This window comes from Amphiura filiformis, chromosome 15, assembly GCF_039555335.1.
Source record: "Amphiura filiformis chromosome 15, Afil_fr2py, whole genome shotgun sequence".
In the NCBI taxonomy this organism is placed as follows: Eukaryota; Metazoa; Echinodermata; class Ophiuroidea; order Amphilepidida; family Amphiuridae; genus Amphiura; species Amphiura filiformis.
Window position 1 is genome coordinate 60,892,489 of NC_092642.1, and position 21,013 is coordinate 60,913,501.

Genomic DNA, 21,013 nt, shown 5'->3' on the forward strand with positions numbered 1-21,013 from the left:
TGATTATGGGCTAGGGAGAGATATGTCAAATTATCTAGTCCGTTGAATGTGTCAGGATCTAGGTTTGCTAGGTTATTGTGGTGCACAAAAAGAGCCTTAAGTGTGGACAATCCATGAAACAAGTTGCTATCTAAAATTTGGAGTTGATTGCCATGTAGGAACAAAACATATAAACTACTGAGTCCTTGAAAAGTACAAGATCCAAGGGATCTCAACATATTCTGGGGCAGTTCCAGATGTTTCAAGCTAACGAGATCTTTAAAAGGACAACCTTGAACAGCAGTTAGATCATTATATGATAAAAAGAGGTACTGAAGAGATCTCAGGTTTTTGAAGAGATCATCGCTTATAAAGTTCAGTTTGTTGTCAAACAAGTTTAAAGTAAGCAAATTGAGCATGTTATGAAACAGTGCTGTGTCTACGTGATCAAGATTATTATCTACAATATGAAGTTCTTTCAGGTTGTGTAAATCATCAAATAAACCAACCTGTAGTGAAGAGAGCCGATTAGAACTTAGGTCAAGTTTGATCAAGTTACTCAAGCCTTTGAATGTATGAATTTCCAAGTTTGAAAGTAGGTTCTTGTATAATAAAAGTATTTGTAGATTGATTAAATCATGAAATGTTTCTTCGTCCAGATGAACCAGCTTGTTAGATGATAACCATAGTATGTTTAATGAATAAAGACCATTAAAGAGGTCTTGATCTATCGTTTCCAGATCATTGTCATTTAGGTGTAACTGTTTCAATTGCTTGAATCCTGTGAAAGTAGAAGCCTCAATATTTAGCATCCGATTGAATGACATATCCAAAGTAGTTATGTAAGTTGGGAAAGTAAGCAAAGCAGAGGTTGAGTAATTTTGAGAGGAATCAATAGTGTCTTGATTTGACTGGTTTGTATTTGAGAGCCATGTGTCTGGCGTGCCCGTACATTGCAGAAATACCTCTCGATGACCCAAGACAGATTGACAGTGTGATGGGAACTGAAGGCGGCATGCATCTTGATTCCACACTTGCAATTCCGACAAAGCACACGCTATGACAGAGTCATAACTTGTGACATCGCAGCAAGTGTCTTCCGGAATGCCATATTTGTCACTACTTTGGTTGGTCAGAGTCTGATTACATTTGGATGATAGTGGATCTGTTGGTATCTCATTGATGACAACAGATATGTTGCCATGGAGGCGAATGATTATATCGGTGAGATGAACATTTATTTCGCATGGATATGACCGCACATTGATTGCCATATATCTGCTTGCACAGGTTTTTAATTTGCCAAGCCTTTCTATATAAAAAAGGTAAGATTCAGGATCTCTCCCCTCTTGAAAACTTATAAATGCAGATGATCCAAGTGGAACACTTACAGCCCAGCTACATATATTGTATGGGTTTCCATGGAGGATTACACTTTCATTATAGTCACCTTTGCTTAAAATCCAACATGTTTCGGGTGTGTCTGTGCTGATATTCAGTGCCAGTGAATTGTGAAATGATGCTAAGAACAAAAGCGTTAATATCAATATGGTGGCTTGATGAATAGATTGATATTGATGTAAAAAGATGCAACTATTGTTATTTGCCATTTCCATCGTTTAAATTACAGAATCTTTGATAAATATTTTGAAGAGTTGGAGCTTTGTACTCTTTATCACTGCCACTTTTGGAAAGTGATATGTTTCTTATCTCATTGTATCATGAGATTTAAAGTGTGAATGTATATAGTTGGCTTCGTACACATAATTGCAGAGTCGTTAATGATGCAGGCAATCAGAGTTGAGCTAGTTAAGCATATAAGAATGATACCACCATCACCACCATCATGATAATCATTGTCATCATCCTTCGGTTTAGAAGCAAGGGACCACAAAATTTCGCCATGTACAGCGATTTTTGGCAAAATGTGGTTATTTGTCCAATTGAATCATACCTTAGATATCCAGTTCTCCTTTTGCTGCTAGACAGAATGATACAATGCAGATGTTTGATATTAAACCTGCTTGCACAACCATTATGGTTAAACTCCAATGTTATACTTATTCGTCTTTAGTTTTATGATAGCATTATTGCAGCTACCACGCCCAATACCTTTAATATTATTTCTTTTCAAAACCGTGCACGTACTAGAATATTTTCTAGTTGAACTTGATGGCACAAGCAACAAATGGTGTTGCTAATTAGCATCAAATTGAGCGTAGTGAAGGGGCCTATTGATTTTCTGTCAATTTATATTGGTTTTACAAAAACATGTTCAAAAAATTATGTAAATATCCTATTATCACACAAGGAGAATTATATGGGGTAGCTTTGTATTAGAAAAAAACATGGTCCAGTATTGCTTGTTATTATTGGTTGTATGAAAAGATGTTCAAAAAAGTGTGTAAATATCCTGCTATATCACACAGGAAATATTGTGTGGTAGCTTTGTATTAGAAAAAACATGGTCCAATATTGCTTGTTATTATTGGGTTTATTAGTTTGAAAGTCAGGAATCAAATTATTGTAACAAATCTGTACACCCCCTATGGAAGACGTGACCTTAATCTCCCACAAAGGGGGTGTAGATTTCCCACACAGGGGGTTTGGAGTCACTCATACAGGTCCATTTGAAATTCACACTCCTTTAATATGTGCAAGATAAAAGTTGTGTATTCCATAGGGGGTATGTGGATGTCAACTGGAATAGCCCAAATCAAATTAAATGGGTAATAAGAATAAGAGGTTTCTTCTGGTACCAAAATCTCATGTTTTTAAAATAAGATTGCCACTGGTTTTGGCCAAAAGGGGAATTTTGTAATGGTGTATTCCTTCTGTGTGTAGGGCCAGTGTACTTATGTACAGGGTGTATCAAAATGATTAGTGCCCAGCAGCTTTGAGATCTAATGAAATGCATGCTTCTCTAAAATTAGATCCTCTTGAAATGACTACACTTTGTAGTTTTATTACCTTTTATTACCTAAATTTACAAATAAGGTGCATGTTAAACTGCATATTAATGGGGCATTCTTGTCCATACAAACTGGACATACATGAGTACCAATGTGTGTGTATGTTTCATTTTGGTTTATAGGTTTTTCATTTTTCACAATATCTGGAGATCCTTTTGAGATACAGTGACGTAACTTAGTTGTGGGTAGCAAGGCCAGAGGTTCTCAACCTGATTAGATTTGCAGCACAAAATATGCTAAATAAGTAGCCAATTTGCATCATTTATTCGGATGGTCAGGGTGTTCCCCAATATCTGGAGATCCATATGGGGGTACAGTGATGTATTTAGTGTCAAATTTAAAAAAACTGCTGTATTTTAAGAGTTGGAAAATGAAACACTTTGTCAATTATGATTTGATACCATGCAATGGTTTAATAACTGCAAATAAACAAGCGCTTTTCTCTTTCTTTCTTTTCTAATATGTGACAGGATTTCAGCCTATGTATGTATTATGGCCCATGTTCACCATCAAACCATCATCCACCGCCACCACCAGGCAAGACGTTATCAGATTCAAGAGATCAGCATGTATCAGATAGCATGGTATTCAAAGTGTTTATGATGTCTCTAATGTCAGTGTACAAGTTGCAGAGAGGAAGTGAGTATTAATCCTAAGCACCGGAGAAAAATGCGATTTGAGAAGCCAAAAAAGGCACCACGGTTTTCCAAAAACATGAAAAATCATGATTTCCCCCCAAAAAAACGCAACAATTTTTCAAAAAGTTAAAGATCCTAAATTTTTTGTTATTCAAGGTTGGGATCAGAGAAAAACTGCTATTTAAAAAAAAACCCTAAAAATTCTGAGGTTTTTATTCAAAGCTGGATAAAGTTGTACATTTTAATTACTGTTGCTTCTATTGAACAGCCAGGGACATATTGAATTAACATGCATTGCTAAAGGGTTCACAAAAAATAACTCCCCCCTAAAATTACAAAACATTTCTTTGCATAACTTGACATACATTTCGTTGATTTAAAAAAATTAAAAAGCTGTGAATAAAGGAATCATTTTCCAACCCTCCCAAAGTTCTTTCTTTAAGAAATCTTTTTGTTTTGGCTAAAAATAATCACATTTTCCAAAAATGATGCTTTCAGAAAAAGTGGCACTTTTCAACATCCTCATTTATGTCCAAATTAACTTCAACGAATAGTTATTTTGCACTAAATGATGTTTGAAAGGGTTACTGAGAGATCAGCGACAGAAAGGTGAAGGAAAACAAAACAATTAAATCAATCATAACATTGATATCGAGAAAGTTTTGTACATACATGTATGGGATGTTGAAAAGTGCAACTTTTTTTAAAGCATCAATTTTTAAAAATGTGATTATTTTTGACCAAAACAACTTAAAAGGATTTTGAGAAGGGATAACTTTGATAGGGTAGCAAAAAGATGCCTCTATTCACAGGTTTTTAAATTTTTCAAATCAACCAAATGAATGTCAAGTTATGCAAAGAAATGTTTTGTAACTCCTAAATTGATTTTACCATTTTTGAAACACCAGCTCAATAAAACCTTCTAGAAAAAAACCCGTACATGTCAATGAATCATTGTTTTATACTGCAAAATGATTGCATGGGTAACCGAGTAATCGTATACATAAAAATTAAAGAAAACAAAAACACCATTAAATCAATCAAAACATTGATATCGAGAATGCTTTTGTACATTAAATGTCTAGGATGTGGAAAAGTGCAACTTTTTCTGAAAGCATCATTTTTGGAAAATGTTATTAATTTTGGCCAAAACAAAATGATTTTTTAAATAATGAACTTTGGGAGGGTGGGAAAATGATTCCTTTATTCACAGGTTTTTAAATTTTTCAAAACAACGAAATGTATGTCAAGTTATGCAAAGTTATGTTTTGTAATTTTAGGGGGGAGTTATTTTTTGTGAACCCTTTAGTTGTTCAATAGAAGCAAAAGTAATTAAAATGTACAACTTTATCCAGCTTTGAATAAAAACCTCAGAGCTTTTAGGGTTTTTTTTAATAGTAGTTTTCCCTGGTTCCAACCTTGAATAACAAGTAATTTAGGGTGTATAACTTAAAAAAAAGTTAAAAAAATAAATCTAAAAAACTTGTGTTTTCCTCTGGTGCTTAATTAACCCTAACCCTGCTTGGTGGTATGGGTGGGGATACAATATCTGTTACCTGCCAATTTGTGATGTCGATCAGAAATTCAGTTTTCAGTACATGAGCCGTACATTGAGCTTTATTTTACTCAAAATCCCATCATAATTAGACTTACATGTACGGCTCCACTGCCACTCCAGAGATATGATCATTTTAGTGTTGCTTTGAACAATAAAGTACAATGGAAGTTGAATACTATTAATATTATTGGCTAATTCTCAAAATCAATATTCCCGACTTCTGACTCATTTTGCTTGATCGCATCACATTTGTTATATTTGGTGAAAAATTATTGTCAGACCATTTTAGAATTTATACACATCATTATTACGCAGCCTCTATAACCCCCAACAATCCTAACCATAAACTCTAACCCTAACCTAAACAAAAACCATGTCACGCTTGTACGTTGTCTTCAGAACTCATTTGGTATAATAGGTCCTCCTCTCGACTGGTGTTCTACCTACTTGTCATCTAGACACAGTCGTGTTAGCATCGAAGGGATTTATTCAGATGAGATGCTTCTTGACTTTGGTGTGCCTCAGGGTTCCATACTGGGACCCCTTGTTTTTACCAAATACACTCATCCGCTCAGCAACATTATCTCCAATTACAAGCTTAAATACCACTTCTACGCTGACGATACCCAGCTGTATATCTCCTTTGATCCTAAGATTCCCAATGACCATGAACGCGCACTCAAGCTGCTGCAAGACTGTATTAAGGACATCAACTCATGGATGATGGTCAATAAACTCAAGCTTAATATGGACAAAACAGAATTTTTGATAATTGGCTCATCACACCATCTCAAAAATCTGCCTCCTCTCCAGCTGCAGGTCGACACCACAACAGTTGAACCAGTTTCTAATGTTCGCAATCTTGGGATATATTTTGATCAGACTATGTCTATGGACAAACAAGTAGCTGAACTCTGTCGCAGACTCAATTATCAGATTCACAATATTGCTCGCATCCGTAGATACCTGGACTCTGAAACCTGCCACCATATTATTAGATCACTTGTCACATCTCGCATGGACTATGGTAATTCATTGTTAACTGGTATCAAAGAAACTCATCTGCACAAACTCCAACGCATTCAGAATAAAGCCGCTCGTATAATTTATGGACTAAGACGTCGTGAACACATAACACCCTGACTGAAGAGGTTCATCAGGTCTGTTGATTAAACAGCTAATAAAAGTTCTTTGCCAAAACCAAAGGAAACACTTACGTTTTTTCTGCTGCCGTGATTCCCGCTCCAAGTAGATGGATCAATAACAACATCAATCGCTTTGAGAAAGCCAGAAGGTTTCTGGCGAAACTGTCAGCAGAAAAACGTAAGTTTTTCCTTTGGTCTTGGCAAAGAACTTTTATTAGCAACATAACACCCTACCTCCACACCTTGCATTGGCTTCCGGTCAGACAGAGGATCAATTTCAAACTCTTGGTTCTCATTTACCAACGTATCCATCATGAGGCTCCTGTTTATTTGTACAATGATATATGTCTCCACTCATCCACTGTTACCAATACTCGCATACTAAGATCTGCAATGGACACAACTCGACTGCACATCCCAAAGACATCCAAAACAACTGGTGATCAGGCCTTCTATGTCGCTGGTCACGCACCTGGAACACACTGCCCATATCCATCCGGGAAGCACCAACCACCAACACTTTCAAAACATTGTTAAAATCATATTTGTATCCTTATTAATTGTTTTTTGCATTGCTCATTTGTGTTTCATCTTGCTTGTTTGTGGTTTGCTCTTTTGAATAGGCGCCTTATAAATCTCATTTGTATGTAAACCATAAGTCATAATTATAAACCCTAACTCAAACCTGAACGTTAAACCTAAACCCTAACCAAAAAACCCTACCTAAACCTGGTCCCAAAACCCTAATCCAAACCTTTGACCCTAACCCTATAAACAACCTCAATCCCCAAGCCTTAACCCTAATAAAACTGAATTTATACATATGTACTCAATCACTTTGCAAAATAGCGATTCTCATACATGCTCAGTGCTTATTTCCATTTTCAGAGCAAGCTGATCAATCGATACAAATAGCTGAGGCAAAAATGCTTTTTCGAGTTGAAGAAATCTTAACTCCCCAGTGATGTTGCTTGAATGCATCAACCAATCATTTCATATCATTATCAACTGGATCTATTATTTTGCTCATTAATTTTACCTTTCTCGATCATTAACTTTCGTGATTGCCCATCGCTTTCCAAAAGTGGTGTATCACAATCGCTCAGCGATTGAGTCAGTGGCGTGCACAGCACATTGAAAGTGGCTTGGCCAGGTTGTTCAGTTCCCCCGAATGGAGTCTGATTAGGCCAAGGAATCCTATTTTGAGGGGGCAAATTTGGATGTTTCCCCAAATTCCCCCGAATGACCAACAAAGGTGGGGGGCCTGTGCCCCCCTTTGCGCACGCCACTGGATTGAGTCATAGACTGTAGAGAGAACAGCTTAACCCTTTAGCATAGGATGCAGATTGTGTTCTGTTGTTCAGTGGTTGTACTTTTTATTCAATGCAAACCTGGGGTGAGGGATAATCATGTTTGTGATATGCCTTCCAAGAATCTGAAAGTGGATATATATTTATACAAAATTTCCAAGTAAATTTAACACAATTTACCACTTTTTTGTACAAAATATCAATTTTTATTTTAAATTTGGGCTTCAGTTCGGCATTAATGGGATATTTTGTTGTCAATAGTTTGAAAAAAAGCACCTATTTTCATATCCAAATTGACCCAAAATAGGGCAATTGTTATACCAGAAGCCGAAAATGTGACCTTTCTCTGTGGCACATTCCCTTTGCAGGGGTAACACAGACCCCTAAAACTTGAGGGTCCAGGAAGGGTCCATAGGCTTGTTATATCATGAGAAGTTAAATTTGGGTTCAGCTGGTTAAATTTGGGGGTCCTGGATCCCCAAGGGTGGTTAGTGCCACTCCTGGTCATTTATACTGATGAGTATCCCCCTCCCCGATGCAAACTGATAGATATGGTATTAATTTTTATTTTCAGATTCTAAGCAGGTGTCAACAGCTATAGCATTTACCCTGGCCATGTTCTCCCACCTGCTCACCCACGTCAACATGCGGCTGCAGAATGCTGTCTACGAGGTGCTTCATCCGTCCAAGACAATGGCAGGCCTCAAAGAGGATAGCTCCGGTATGTTTATGAAAGAAGAAATGTACCGTCTAAATTTGGTCCAAATGCACAAAACAAGTTAGACCAGGTCTAACTCTAACTTTAGGCCTGGTCTAACTATGTAGATTAGTCCTATGGAGAAAGAACTTTTTATTTATATACCTTATTCTGCATTATTGTAGATCCTGTTCAGCATTGTTCAGGGCAAATACATGTAGCTTAATTTTAGATGGACCTTGCTAAAAGTAAAGGAAGAAAATGAAAAGAGTAAAAGGACCCCTCCCTAATTCTAATCTTCATAGTTAGAACAGGTCTTAAGGTAGACCTAGTCAAACTTGTTTTGTGCATACGGACCAAAGAGTCCGGACTTGACCTTTGTGTGTGAAGGGGAAAATATAATCGAAGACAGAATTAAATACCTATACTTTGCATCTGATGTCACTGTCAATCAAACTCCCTACAACCCGTGATTGGTTAGCAGTGTGTCACATTCTGTGCCAGTCACAGAAAAGGAATCACAGAAAATAGTAATTCAAGTAACCCCATTTGAAATTCACACCCCTGTGTGGATGGAAGATGAAGGTCATGTCTTCTAAAGGGTGTATGGATTTCAATTGGAATGGCCCATAGAATAGCCCATTGGTTAATTATGGGATATATTGGTCTGAGTGACCAATTAAAATACAGCTAAATTCTCTTCAGCTCTATCACCATTCTTACCATGTTGCTGATTGGTTCAATAAATCATAATAGTCTTCTTGTAACCAATCAGCAGGTAGTACTCATAGAGTGAAGACTCTACAGCCCTACCACCAGTCACCACTCTTACCATGTTGCTGACTGGTAAGAATGGTCATCATAAATCATTAATAGTCTTCTTGTAACCATTCAGCAGGTAGTAACCATGGGGATAAAACTATACAGCCCTACCACCATTCTTACCATTTTGCTGATTGGCTCAATAAATCTTTAATAGTCTTCTTATAACCAATTAGCAGGTAGTACACATAGGGTTAAAACTCTACAGCCCTACCACCATTCTTACCATTTTGCTGATTGGCTCAATAAATCTTTAATAGTCTTCTTGTAACCAATCAGCAGGTAGTACACATAGGGTTAAGACTCTACAGCCCTACCACAATTCTTACCATTTTGCTGATTGGCTCAATAAATCTTTAATAGTCTTCTTGTAACCAATCAACAGGTAGTACACATAGGGTTAAGACTCTACAGCCCTACCACAATTCTTACCATGTTGCTGATTGGCCCAATAAATCTTTAATAGTCTTCTTGTAACCAATCAGCAGGTAGTACACATAGGGTTAAGACTCTACAGCCCTACCACAATTCTTACCATGTTGCTGATTGGCTCAATAAATCTTTAATAGTCTTCTTGTAACCAATCAGTAGGATGTACTCATGGGGTTAAGCATCTACACCTCTACCATCATTCTTACCATGTTGCTGATTGGCTCAATAAATCATGATAGTCTTCTTGTAACCAATCAGGAAGTAGTACTTATGTGGTTAAGTTGACTTCTAGATTAAATATTATCAAGTAAGGTACTTTGTAAGACAGGATTTAATAATTTCATCGTCTCGTTAAGTTTAACAGCAGATCAAGGTCCTGCCAGGTGTGTATTAGTGTTATTTAATCGAGCAATTTCAGTGATTTTTCCTGGCCAGAAAATGAAACCTGTCATCACCTCAATTACATGTTGTCTCCAGATCAATGTCATTCGCATGTATCACTATGGACCACAATAGCCTCATCCCAATGGCATAGTCCAATAACCTCAATTACATAATCATAGTGCAAAATTTAACCTCAAGTTTCAGAGTATGAGTTTTTGTACCCAAATTTTCAAAGGTCATTCAGTGAATGTACAAATGTATTGGGGTTAAAGAACTGTGCCTTGATAGATGAGCATGTTGTGGATCCTAGTGTATATTGATGTTACAGATGTTGTAATGCTTCAGCTGCTGAATAAGACAACTTGGGATGCCATGCAATGAGAAGCCATGCAAATTGGGCTCTTCCATTTAAAATCCACCCTACACCTGAATTATGAGTTTTGCGCTGGTGTATAGAAACACTAGAACAAGGCATGATGGGAAGCATGATTCTGCGCTGTGATTGACCTTTTTGGTAAATCCCATAAGCCTTTGTGAGTAGACCTGAGTTTCATCATTTGACGTCATCCCCCTTCATGCCAATGTGTACAATGTTTAGCGAACATCGTTATTGCGCATTGCAAGTCAGCATGATGTCAAACGACGACATCTCAGGTCTACTCGCAAAGGCTTATGGGATTTACTGAAAAGGTCAGTTGCAAGCTGTCTGCTGTGGATAAAGCACACATGCTGTGGCTGTGAAAATAGGGGTACTTTGGTGATAATCAGGTGCAATCGCTTCTATGCATTTGTTTGCCACAAGTTTGGTATTGATGTAGGTGCTTATTTTACTGATTGCAACGTCGAATCGCACTCGTAAAGTTAATCATGCACAGCATACACACACGGCGTACAAGGGCGATTTGTCGGCAGCCTTGCAGCGCAACCGCAAAAAGCATTGACGTCACTACAGAACTTGATATGAATCAAAGAATAGTGAAGTGTTTGCATTAGTTCCAAAAAATATAACCTGGCACTGCTCCGTAAGATGTAGCCTTCAGATAGCTGTCAGAGGCAGGTGTATGATAATATCAGGTCAGGTTTTCAAGAATTTCCTGCTCAAACAATTCAAATTTCCTTTGCTGGGAAAATGAGGAAAGAAAAGATGACTGTCAAAAGAAATGTTCATGTTTCATTGCCTCATTAAATGTGGCTTTCACCTTGCCCCCAATAGTGTTTCCATTGGCTTTTCAGAAGCAAGTTCTCTCATAATGTATATGCTTTATTTGGGAGATATGCATGGATTTACTCTACTTGTCATTGCAGTGGAGTGTAGCATTGGTTTTCCTGATCTGATACACCTGCAGCTATGTAATGTGTCTTGATATGTGAAAACACCTGTTATGTGTTGCTGTGCTGATATAATTATTATTCAGAGATGCCATTGTCCCGAATTTATTATAGTCCGTCAACTCAGAAGTACGAAGTAAATAGACCTCGGAAACTGGAGGTATGAGAATAATTGTTTCAGTGCAATGCGTGTGTAAATGCTTCTTTGGCGTGCCAACTGCTGCGCGATTTGTACTGCGTCACATTTATAACACGCAGTCCATGTGATGCAAAGCATCGACCCCCGATGCCACAGATAATTTTTTTTTAAACGAAAGATACGGAAAATATCAAAAAAAATTGAACATCTGAGAAAAAAAGTATTAACAGCCAATGTATAGCGCTAAGCGCTAATTTGAGTTCACATAGCAATACGTGTGGGTGTCTGAGACAGACTTTCTTTTCTTTTTTTTGGCCTAGAAGAGTAGAATTTTAGAAGTTCCTGGTTCCAGTCGTTAGTATTTATCAGCTCATTATTGGATTTAATTTTGTGATGCAAATGCATTGTCAAATAGCGATGGATTGCTATAGTCTCTAATATTTCCAATTCATGCATAGTGGGCTATGCCAGTTGAAATCCATACACCTATGGAAGAAAAATTTACACTCCCTGTGATGAGAAAGATCAAGGCCATGTCTACCACAAAAAGTATATCAACATTGTAATAATCGTAACTTTGGTTTTCTTGTTCTCTTTTTCCTTATCCAGAATCACCTAGCCACACAGATGAGTCCGGTAATGAGCGTCTTTCTGCCGATACCATCACACCGACTCACAGCCAACAAGATATGGGCAGCTCTGAAGCCTTCAGTGATGGCAACGTCAAATCCAAGCGTCCCAAAGACCAACGCCGCAAAGCCATCCACAAACTCCGCCGTCGTCGTCGACGCCGCCAGGATGACCAAGACGAAAGCGAGGAGTCTGATTTAAGTGAAGGTGCCTTGAGCCTCAGCAGCTCGGGCAAGAGCTCGTCGGAGAATGACTCCAGTGAGAATGCTTTTGCGATGGAGTCCGATAGTGATTACATGATGGATAGCCAAGACTTTGAGGATGAAACTTTAGGTAAAGCAAAGACCAAGAAGCAAGAAGCAGAATCTTCATCGAAAGATGATACCCCACCTGTTCCAGAGCATGTTGGTGATGCAAGGAGTGCAGAGGAACCGGTGGTAAAAGCCAAGAACTCCAGGATTGACAGCCCGGTATCAATGGCCCAGAATCTCAAGGATGTGTCTTCCCAGTTATTTTCACATAGTCCGACGCCAAATTTTATGAAGCGCAACATCAAGTTGGCGCCGAGTTTTGAAGCCTATGCAGATGACAAAGAGTCAAAGCTGGCAGAGGATGATAAGGAGAAAGAAGTGGAAACCGGACCCGGGCAGAGCATAAAGGGTAAGGATTGGGCTATTCTATTTAAAATCCACACTACCCCTGTGGAAGATCTTCCAAATGGGGAGTATGAATTTCAAATGGAATGAACACATTAGGCAGCTCCATTTGAAACTCACCCTCCCTCTGTGGGAGATTCAGGTTGAATCTTTCTCAAAGGGTGTTTGAAATTCAAATGGAGCTGTTTAATGTGCTTATTCCATTTGAAATTCATATCCCCCTGAGGAAGATATTTCCAAAATCTTCAACAGGGGTAGTGTGGATTTTAAATGGAAAAGCCCATTTCATCGGTCATAGCACATACTGATCTATACGAAAACGGACAAAAGTGTTTCACATACAGACCAATACAGTACTGGATTTAGATTTAGCCTCAAACTTACTGATTGCTATCAAATTAATTTTCATCGAAGGGTATTTTTTATGAAGAAGACACTTGAAAGTTTTATTTTTGGTGAGTTCTACATGCCAATCTTTCAAGTAACATTGTGTAACATGGTATTAAAGTTATAGCTCTGTATGTGAAATGATTTTGTTTAACTGGTATTAATACTTGCAGCTCTGTATGTGATAAGGCTCTCACCAATTCCTGGGTAACCAAGTTCCCGCCCGTTCTTGGTCTACCCGGGTCAAAATTCAAGGGTCAAAAAATACCCGAAAAACACACACAAAATATTTTTTTACAAACATTTTTTTTACAAAATTTGATTCCCAGTTCCCAACCTTGATAAAACAAGTAATTTAGGGCCTATAACCTCTTTGTTTTTTCGTATTTTCGGGTACCTGGATTCCCGACCAAAAATTTAATCGAGTACCCGAGTACATAATTACCTGTTAGTTGAGAGCCCTAGTTTGTGATGTGACCGACACTTTGTGAAGCAAGTCTTTTAATATTGAAAACAAATTTGTAATATTTAAAAATACGACAAATTTCTTAGAAGATGGTTGAGGTATATTGTATTGAAGGGGTGGGGGGGGAAATGAAACATTAAACCTGAAATAAATATTTAGCAGTCCAGCTCTTAATAATACAGGCTATTCACCAAGAGCCAAATTCCCTATGCTTTGTATGCTGTGAATTCTCGCATATTCATGAGGGCCAATCGTTCAATTGTGCATGTCTATTAAATCACTCCATCGTGTGCATTTGTGTTAAATGACGTACAGAGTGTTGTGGAAAAATATTCGGTATATGCGTGACCACTGCTAATACAGGTGTCTTGAAACAAAGAACAACAACTCAATGGTTGGAAAGTTTCAAAAACCCGAACTTGCAACTTCACGCTCATTTCATTGGAGCAGGTCAGATATTATGATCAAATTGGCCTATATATAATTATTGATTGTTTGGTGGGCAGTTGGACAAAATATTTTATTCTGAAAATCTCTGATAATTCCTTTAAGCTGTTTATTTATACATCAGGTGAAGATACTGCAGGGGAGCTGATGTCTGAACACAAGGAAGATGAGGATATCAAACTAGAAGCTCTGCTGCAAGTGCTAACTAACGAGGGCCTCCTTCAGGTTGTCAAGCTTGTCACCGATTGGTTGAGAGGAAATAGTGATGTCATCACTACCACGGCTCAAGTATGTACTTTCTATAGCTCCAGTATTTAGCGATGTGTAAACGCAGTGATGGCATGCAGATTTGTTATTGTTAACATGACCAGTTGCAAGTGGCAAGTGTCTTGCTCTTAGGACAAATTTTTGGGATATTCCACTTGAAATCTATACACCCTGTGTGGAAGACATGATCTTTAATTTCCCACACAGGGGGTGTAGATTTCAAATGGGAGTCCCCCATTTAGGTCACCCCATTTGAAATTCACACTCCCTGTGTGGAATATTAAGGTCATGTCTTCCACAGGGGGTGTATGGATTTCAACTGGAATAGCCAAAAAGTTGCAGATAAGTGGTTACAAAAATTGTCATGTATTCGGCATACAGATGTCTAACTTGGCATAATTTGCTTTACAAGGCTACTTGCAAAATTTAACAGGAAGAAGTATAAAAGTACAGGGTATCCCAAAAAAGGTAACATGTAGATTTTGAAAATAAAATAAGTTAATATTAATGACATAATATATGTACACTCTACTAGGTAACCCCTGTTAATGTCAAGCTGCATACTTAGCATGCATGCATTCCACACAGTCCTCACCTAGCTGCTTATGTGACATATTGCAACTTAAGGTCAACACCATTTGGTGGGGCATTTGACTAGGCCCAGCCATAGCACGGCAGATGCAGCTGTAGTTTATTCTGATGAACAGAAAATATAGTGGCTGCATAGGTTTGAAAAATGATAAAGAAAATAGTCCAAGCAAAGTGTTTAATTGGTGTCAAATCACATAATTTAATTGCATAGCCAAAATTACAAAAATTTTTGGTCATAGACCTTTGTCAAGTGTGAAGTAATTTATGCGTGCCGAAAAACAAAGGAAGGCATGAAACCCATACGCACGAGGAATCGCTCGAGAAAACTTGAAGTGCGACACGCTACACCAAGTGCAACACAAAGAAGTACAAGACATGCAAAAGGTGATCAAATAATCTTGCCTATTTTGATAACTTTTCATTGCAGAGTTCTCAGATGTTATGGTCAAGAATGGCTGTGCTACTCAATTTCCTGCCGCAAGAGACGCATATAGTAAAAGAAGGTAAGCTTGGATTAGACTAATTCCAATTAGCCGTCTACACTCCGCATGTACGGTGTTATGCTTTGTAGTGATGACTGATTATCTTACAGTTCAAATTGTGGCGGACCCATGCTTGCATCTTTGGTTAATGCGCCATAGCGCGACTCACTAGCGGCCCCATGTGTACCGCGCCGTGTGTACTGCGCCGTTGTGACAAGATCATGCTCTGAAGTTCTAAAAACAACAAACTCGGTCTTGGACACATCTGCGCAGTCTCAGTGAAAGTTTGCAACCTGCTTAATATTCATGTGCAACCAGAATCTTCCGCCACTTTGGTCAAGATTCTATTATGATTGAAAGTCAAAAAATTAATAAGAACTAGTGAATTTTTGCAAACAGGTTTGAACTTTTTTTTTGAGAAGCAGTTATCTGACAGCTCTTTTTTAACTCCTTTTTCAAGTCTGTGAGGTCTCAGCTTTATGGCGGAAATCCGCTTTTTTCATTTTTCTGACCGATTTCAATTTCCGCTTTTCTGTGTACTTTTATAACATTATGTGTTGCAATAAAATGACTGGGAAATGTGATTAACGATGCTTGAAAGGGCATGAAACGCAGGTCATAAATAACATCATCGCGATGTTGTGGAGCGAAGGTCACATATTCTCTGATTGGAATTAAGAGAAGATACCGTAATTTATGCAATGAAATACAAGCTATAATCTTCAATTATTTCTGGTGATATATGCACGAATAGCATTGAATTTGTAGTTCGGTAGGTAAATTTTCCGCTTTAAAAAAACACCCCACTCACAGGCTTGTCCTGTGCGCTTTGCCTATTTGAACTGTTTGACTTGATATATTTGCTTGTTACTATATTTTTGGAGTGCCTGTTAGTACTACTTTCAGGCTCTGTTTCTTTAGCATACCCTGTTGCTTTAGTATACTATCCAGAGAGCTTTGCACTCGGTCCAGCCCTGGCTGGCCTCGCGCTACTCGCTCGCTAAAGGTCTGCTCATACTACCACCGCATTGTGATATCGCAATGCAGTAGTTTGCGGTGATAGTATGAACGGACCTTTAGTCTCTGAGTGCCACAGACTGTGCAGCTAGGTAGCTGTATGGAACACAGAAAGTGCAAAAACAAATAGAGTTTTGAGTCCTATTTTACAGTAAAGTGCTATGATAAGAAATAAAATGCAATATAATGATAATTATGCACATTTGTTTTTGCACATTTTGTCTTTTTTATCATTAATAATTTATATGTAGAAGTTTGCAGCAATAATCGAGTTGAAGATATCATCACATCGGCAATACAGAAGGACCCTGATTGGAAGCAGACCCTCCTACTGTCTGAAGACATTGCAGTGTGGAAGATGCCATCGCTAAGAGATGCCCATGAAAAGATGACCTTTGACCCTAACCAGGAAATGGATGTATCCCAGCAAGACGAGGTAACAATATGCATGTTCGGAGTAGTTTGTTTTGGCTGCAGTGCATTGCGTTGAGGCGTTGCTTGTTGAATTCTGTCACTTTGCTGCAGTTCTCAGAATGTACCAGAGATCAGTGCAGGTCAAAAGAGGTCGTATGCAGGTCAAATAGGATGTGTAGTACACCAACTTGAAGATAGCTTGTGATGGATTTTCCTGCAATTTCTCAATATCAATGCACCGTACCCTAACACAACCGCTACAGTCCACTTGGCTTCCTCCTCAAGGCAGTGACGACGGTACTTTTTGTTGCAGTTACTTCACATATGTACAGATGCACTGCATTTGATCTTTGATTTAACTCAGAGCATGCACCAATTTCACTGCCTTGAAGCCAAATGGACCATAGCAGACATTGGGCTATTCCATTTAAAATCAACCTACCCCCTGTGGAATGCTACACAAGGTACAGCATTGCTTTTGTCCAGTGAGGTACAGCTTTGTACTACTGGAATTTCCAAATGCAGTTGTAGTTTTAATTCTGATTTTTGCAGCTGGAGCAAGGATTGAATTTTTGGTCACTGATTGAAATTTTGATTGATTTGTAACCGGTGTTGGAATTTTTTATTGAATATTGGACCAGTGACTGGATTTTTTATTGAATTTTTTAACAGTGACTGGGTTTTTATTTGATTTTTGCAGTAACTGGATTTTTTATTGAATATTTGACCAGTAACCTGATTTTTATTTGCATTTTTTTTACCATTGATTAGATTTTCTCCTCTAGTTCAATCTGAATAAATGATGATTGCATGAGACTGAAGTTTGACCATGATAGCTTAATTTCCTGGTTTATTTATACTAGTTTTCACCCTGATGTGGCAGTGATGTGGCAGTGAGCATTTAAATTGGGCGCAGCTTCAAATCGCTAGCGTTCACTCAAAACACTGGCGTGTACACTCTTAAACAACATTGGTTGCGGGTTTGAACCCTGGTGGTGGTTTAGTAAGCTCTCTTGGAAAATTGAGTTAGCTTGAAATTCCCCTGGACAAGGAACTTACTGCTAATTGTTTTGTTGTCAAACGTACGAAACTCGGGGAGCTGATCCTGGTTGCGAAGGTTATTTGTGGAATGTCTAGGGTGTGCGCTCTTGAAGCTGCAAAGTCTCTGTGTTGTTCTTAAATGATTTATGGAATGCTGTGGGGCCGTAGTGGTCAGTAACCACCTGTAAAGTATGCTGAGGCTTGTGGATCAACGTCTAGGCGTTGTGTCTGTGCGTAGCGCACAATAAACCACTGCGTTTTGGTTTTTTTCAAGATGCTGCATAGATGTGCGAGGGTAACAGCTATGTTCATGCTTTGACATCACTGCCACATCAGGGTGAAAAATGTGGTATAGTTAGAAAATATACCAGTACCATATAACATGATCAAATTTGTATTGATCAGAGGATGTATGCATATTTGTGCCATGCATAAATATCCTAGAATAGTGCATGATTGGGTAGGTCACCCTGGTAGATCTCTGAACCTAACATTCTGCATGGGAATTTTATTTGAGATGCAAACTAAACGGTATCTAAGCTGTAAGTAGGACTCTGACTGTGAAATTTGGTTGGTGATTATTTGCATTCTGCTGAGCCTGAAAACAAAGCGTTGCATATAGCAAATTTGAACACTCATGCAGGTTGCCTTCAAAGGTTCTAGTCGACCATCAGTTAGATGTCTGCCAGCCCCCGAACATTCGGGCCCAGTGCTTGGGACCCTAGCTGTTAATTGTGACGTACACAAGCTGGTTGTGTTCCAAACACAGGACGACAGTGTGATGGCTGCATACATAGCTTTACCAGCTGCCAGGGTGCTGTAATTGTGCCATGGAAGAATTTAATAAAATGCATGCATTATTTAACACAATGACACTACTGTAGAACCATAGATGGCGATGCCACCAGGGGGGTGGCATGGGGGGAAATGACCCCAGTTAGAACTCTTGCCCCCGAGTAAAAACCCAAAATTACGAACATTTCCGCTTTCTGCTGCAATTTTTCGCAAAACTTGTTGATTTGCCCTCCCTGAAATTCACTTTATAGATTCACTGGATAGAGGCCGAGACTCTTGTCAATTCCACGGTATTATTTAGGATAAGAGTTTGGAGTTATGGTTTTAATTAGGGGAAGAGTTATGGTTAGGATTTAAAATAACATATAGGTTTCAGATTAGGGTGGAATTACCTTTGCACCAACCCCATCTCACATAGAGCTTATTGTTCACAGACATGGCTATGAGAGTGACCCAGTTTTTCCCCCTAAGTGTACAAGTCTATGCCATGCCATGATACATAATACTCAAAGGCTGGTGATATCATTTACAGCCTCTTGATTATCAATGAGCCCTTTGTTTTACAAACTTCACATATATGTTTAAATTTTGAGTGTATTGAATTTCCTAATAATAGGCAAAGAGTCATGTTCACCTGTACCCTAGAATCTTTGTTTTATATGCAAGAAAGTCCGTCTGCAATAGCTGCCTTATAGACATTTGACAATCTCTGCATTTTATACTGTAGACATCTAAAAATATGACACCTGGCAGCTATTGCTGATTGGACCCTGTCTGCAATAGCTTCCCTACATCTGCAATAGCTGCCCTATAGACATTTTGACAAATTCTGCATTCTATATTGTATACATCTGAAATATGACACCTGCAGCTATTGCATTTGGGACCTTCTTGCACGAACCCCTCGAAATATGATCCAGTGTTAAGATTCTGTAAACATAAAGAGGTATGTCCCTGCACAAATCAAAACCTGCTAACTATTATTAGAGATGGGGCCTTCTTGCAACTTGCCCCTCAAAATATCACTCTCTCTGAAAATAGAAACTATGTGTCTTAATGGATCTCAGCTGCTGAAGACATTCATGTGCAGTAAGTCGTCACTGGTATCATGTAAGATATTCTGAGCAGCCAGTGGCGTAGATTTCTTTTTGACATGGGGGGTTGGGGTTGGGGAAAAAGTATAGTGAATCCAGCACCTTTTACAGATGTGTTCATATTGAAGCTAAAATGGTGAAATATGGTGTGAAAGTGGAGCATACTCATGCGAAAAGCACTTTTTAAGCTAAAATGGCCAAATATGAGGTAAATTTGGTCAGAAACCCATACAGGCATCAACATTGGGGAATGGTTGTATGGACCACCACCCTCATCAAAATATTGGGTATTTACCCCCCCCCTGCGATTTGGGCCTATGTGAGCAAGCTATCTTCAGGTAGCCCATTGTACATAAAACCACAGTATTTGTCTATGAATATGGATACCTACAACCCAGGAAATTAATAGTTGGCACACCTGCACTAAACAATGGAAATGCGTGCCCTATTAAAATTGGGGAGGCGAGAGAAACATGCATGCAATATATGTGAAGTACAGACTCCCCCCTATATCTCACCCTTCCCCACTCCCCATCATTCAATGTTGGAGGGTCTCACGGACCTGTTGACAACATGGCTTGGTTCAACATTGAATTGGGGGAGCGGGGGCAGAGATATACCAAAAGACAGGCAAACTGTGCCAACCTTTTTTTCCTGGATTGTCCGAGTCAAATCCTAAATATTGCATCTGTTTTTCGTTTTTACTCAATAACTTTGCAACGGAATGTTGTATTATCTTCATATTTCACACAAACACATATAAGTGATAGGGCTTTACGATAAATTAAAAAAATTGAAAAAATGTATTTGTTTATTTAGGGGGTGGTCATTAAATACATCGCTAATGCCTGGTTTTGCGTCTTGGCTTGGGTCTGAATTACGCGAAAACTCTTTGACAAAAAAAAAAAGAAAGAATGATTTTTAAATGCAGTATTACATCGAATTGCTTCTAATTCAAATGATAAATAAAAAGAACTGAATGAGCAATTTTCAATCAGCTATTATTACATCAAATTAATGCAATTGCACCCGTATCATAGATAGGGCAATTTTACGTATGTTTATATAAAAACATCATCAGTGCGGAAATTACGATGATATTTGTACCGTGCCGTAAAATATAGGTATACATACAGAAAAAAGACGGACATTGGCTTATGACAAATATAATATGATGAAGAATATTGTAAAATAAAAATGAAAAAGAAATCTAAATACATTCAGGGGCTCGAACCCGTGTTCCACTGCGCCTGAGGCAGATGCCGTATCAATTGCGCCACAGAGCTGTGTAACTTCAACAAGCTTAAACTATAATATAATG

At 38.4% G+C, this 21,013-nt stretch overlaps 1 protein-coding gene across 2 annotated transcripts in view; it reads left to right on the forward strand.

Moving 5' to 3' along the window:
• The window catches only part of LOC140171914 (nonsense-mediated mRNA decay factor SMG5-like), a 190,696-nt gene that overhangs the window by 22,956 nt on the left and 146,727 nt on the right, over positions 1–21,013 (forward strand). For both annotated transcript variants that reach the window (XM_072195257.1, XM_072195258.1), the window contains exons 9-14: positions 3,422–3,590; positions 8,177–8,323; positions 12,015–12,695; positions 14,116–14,279; positions 15,277–15,352; positions 16,600–16,784. In XM_072195257.1, the coding sequence (XP_072051358.1) occupies positions 3,422–3,590; positions 8,177–8,323; positions 12,015–12,695; positions 14,116–14,279; positions 15,277–15,352; positions 16,600–16,784 (1,422 nt within the window). The remainder of the gene's footprint in view (positions 1–3,421; positions 3,591–8,176; positions 8,324–12,014; positions 12,696–14,115; positions 14,280–15,276; positions 15,353–16,599; positions 16,785–21,013) is intronic.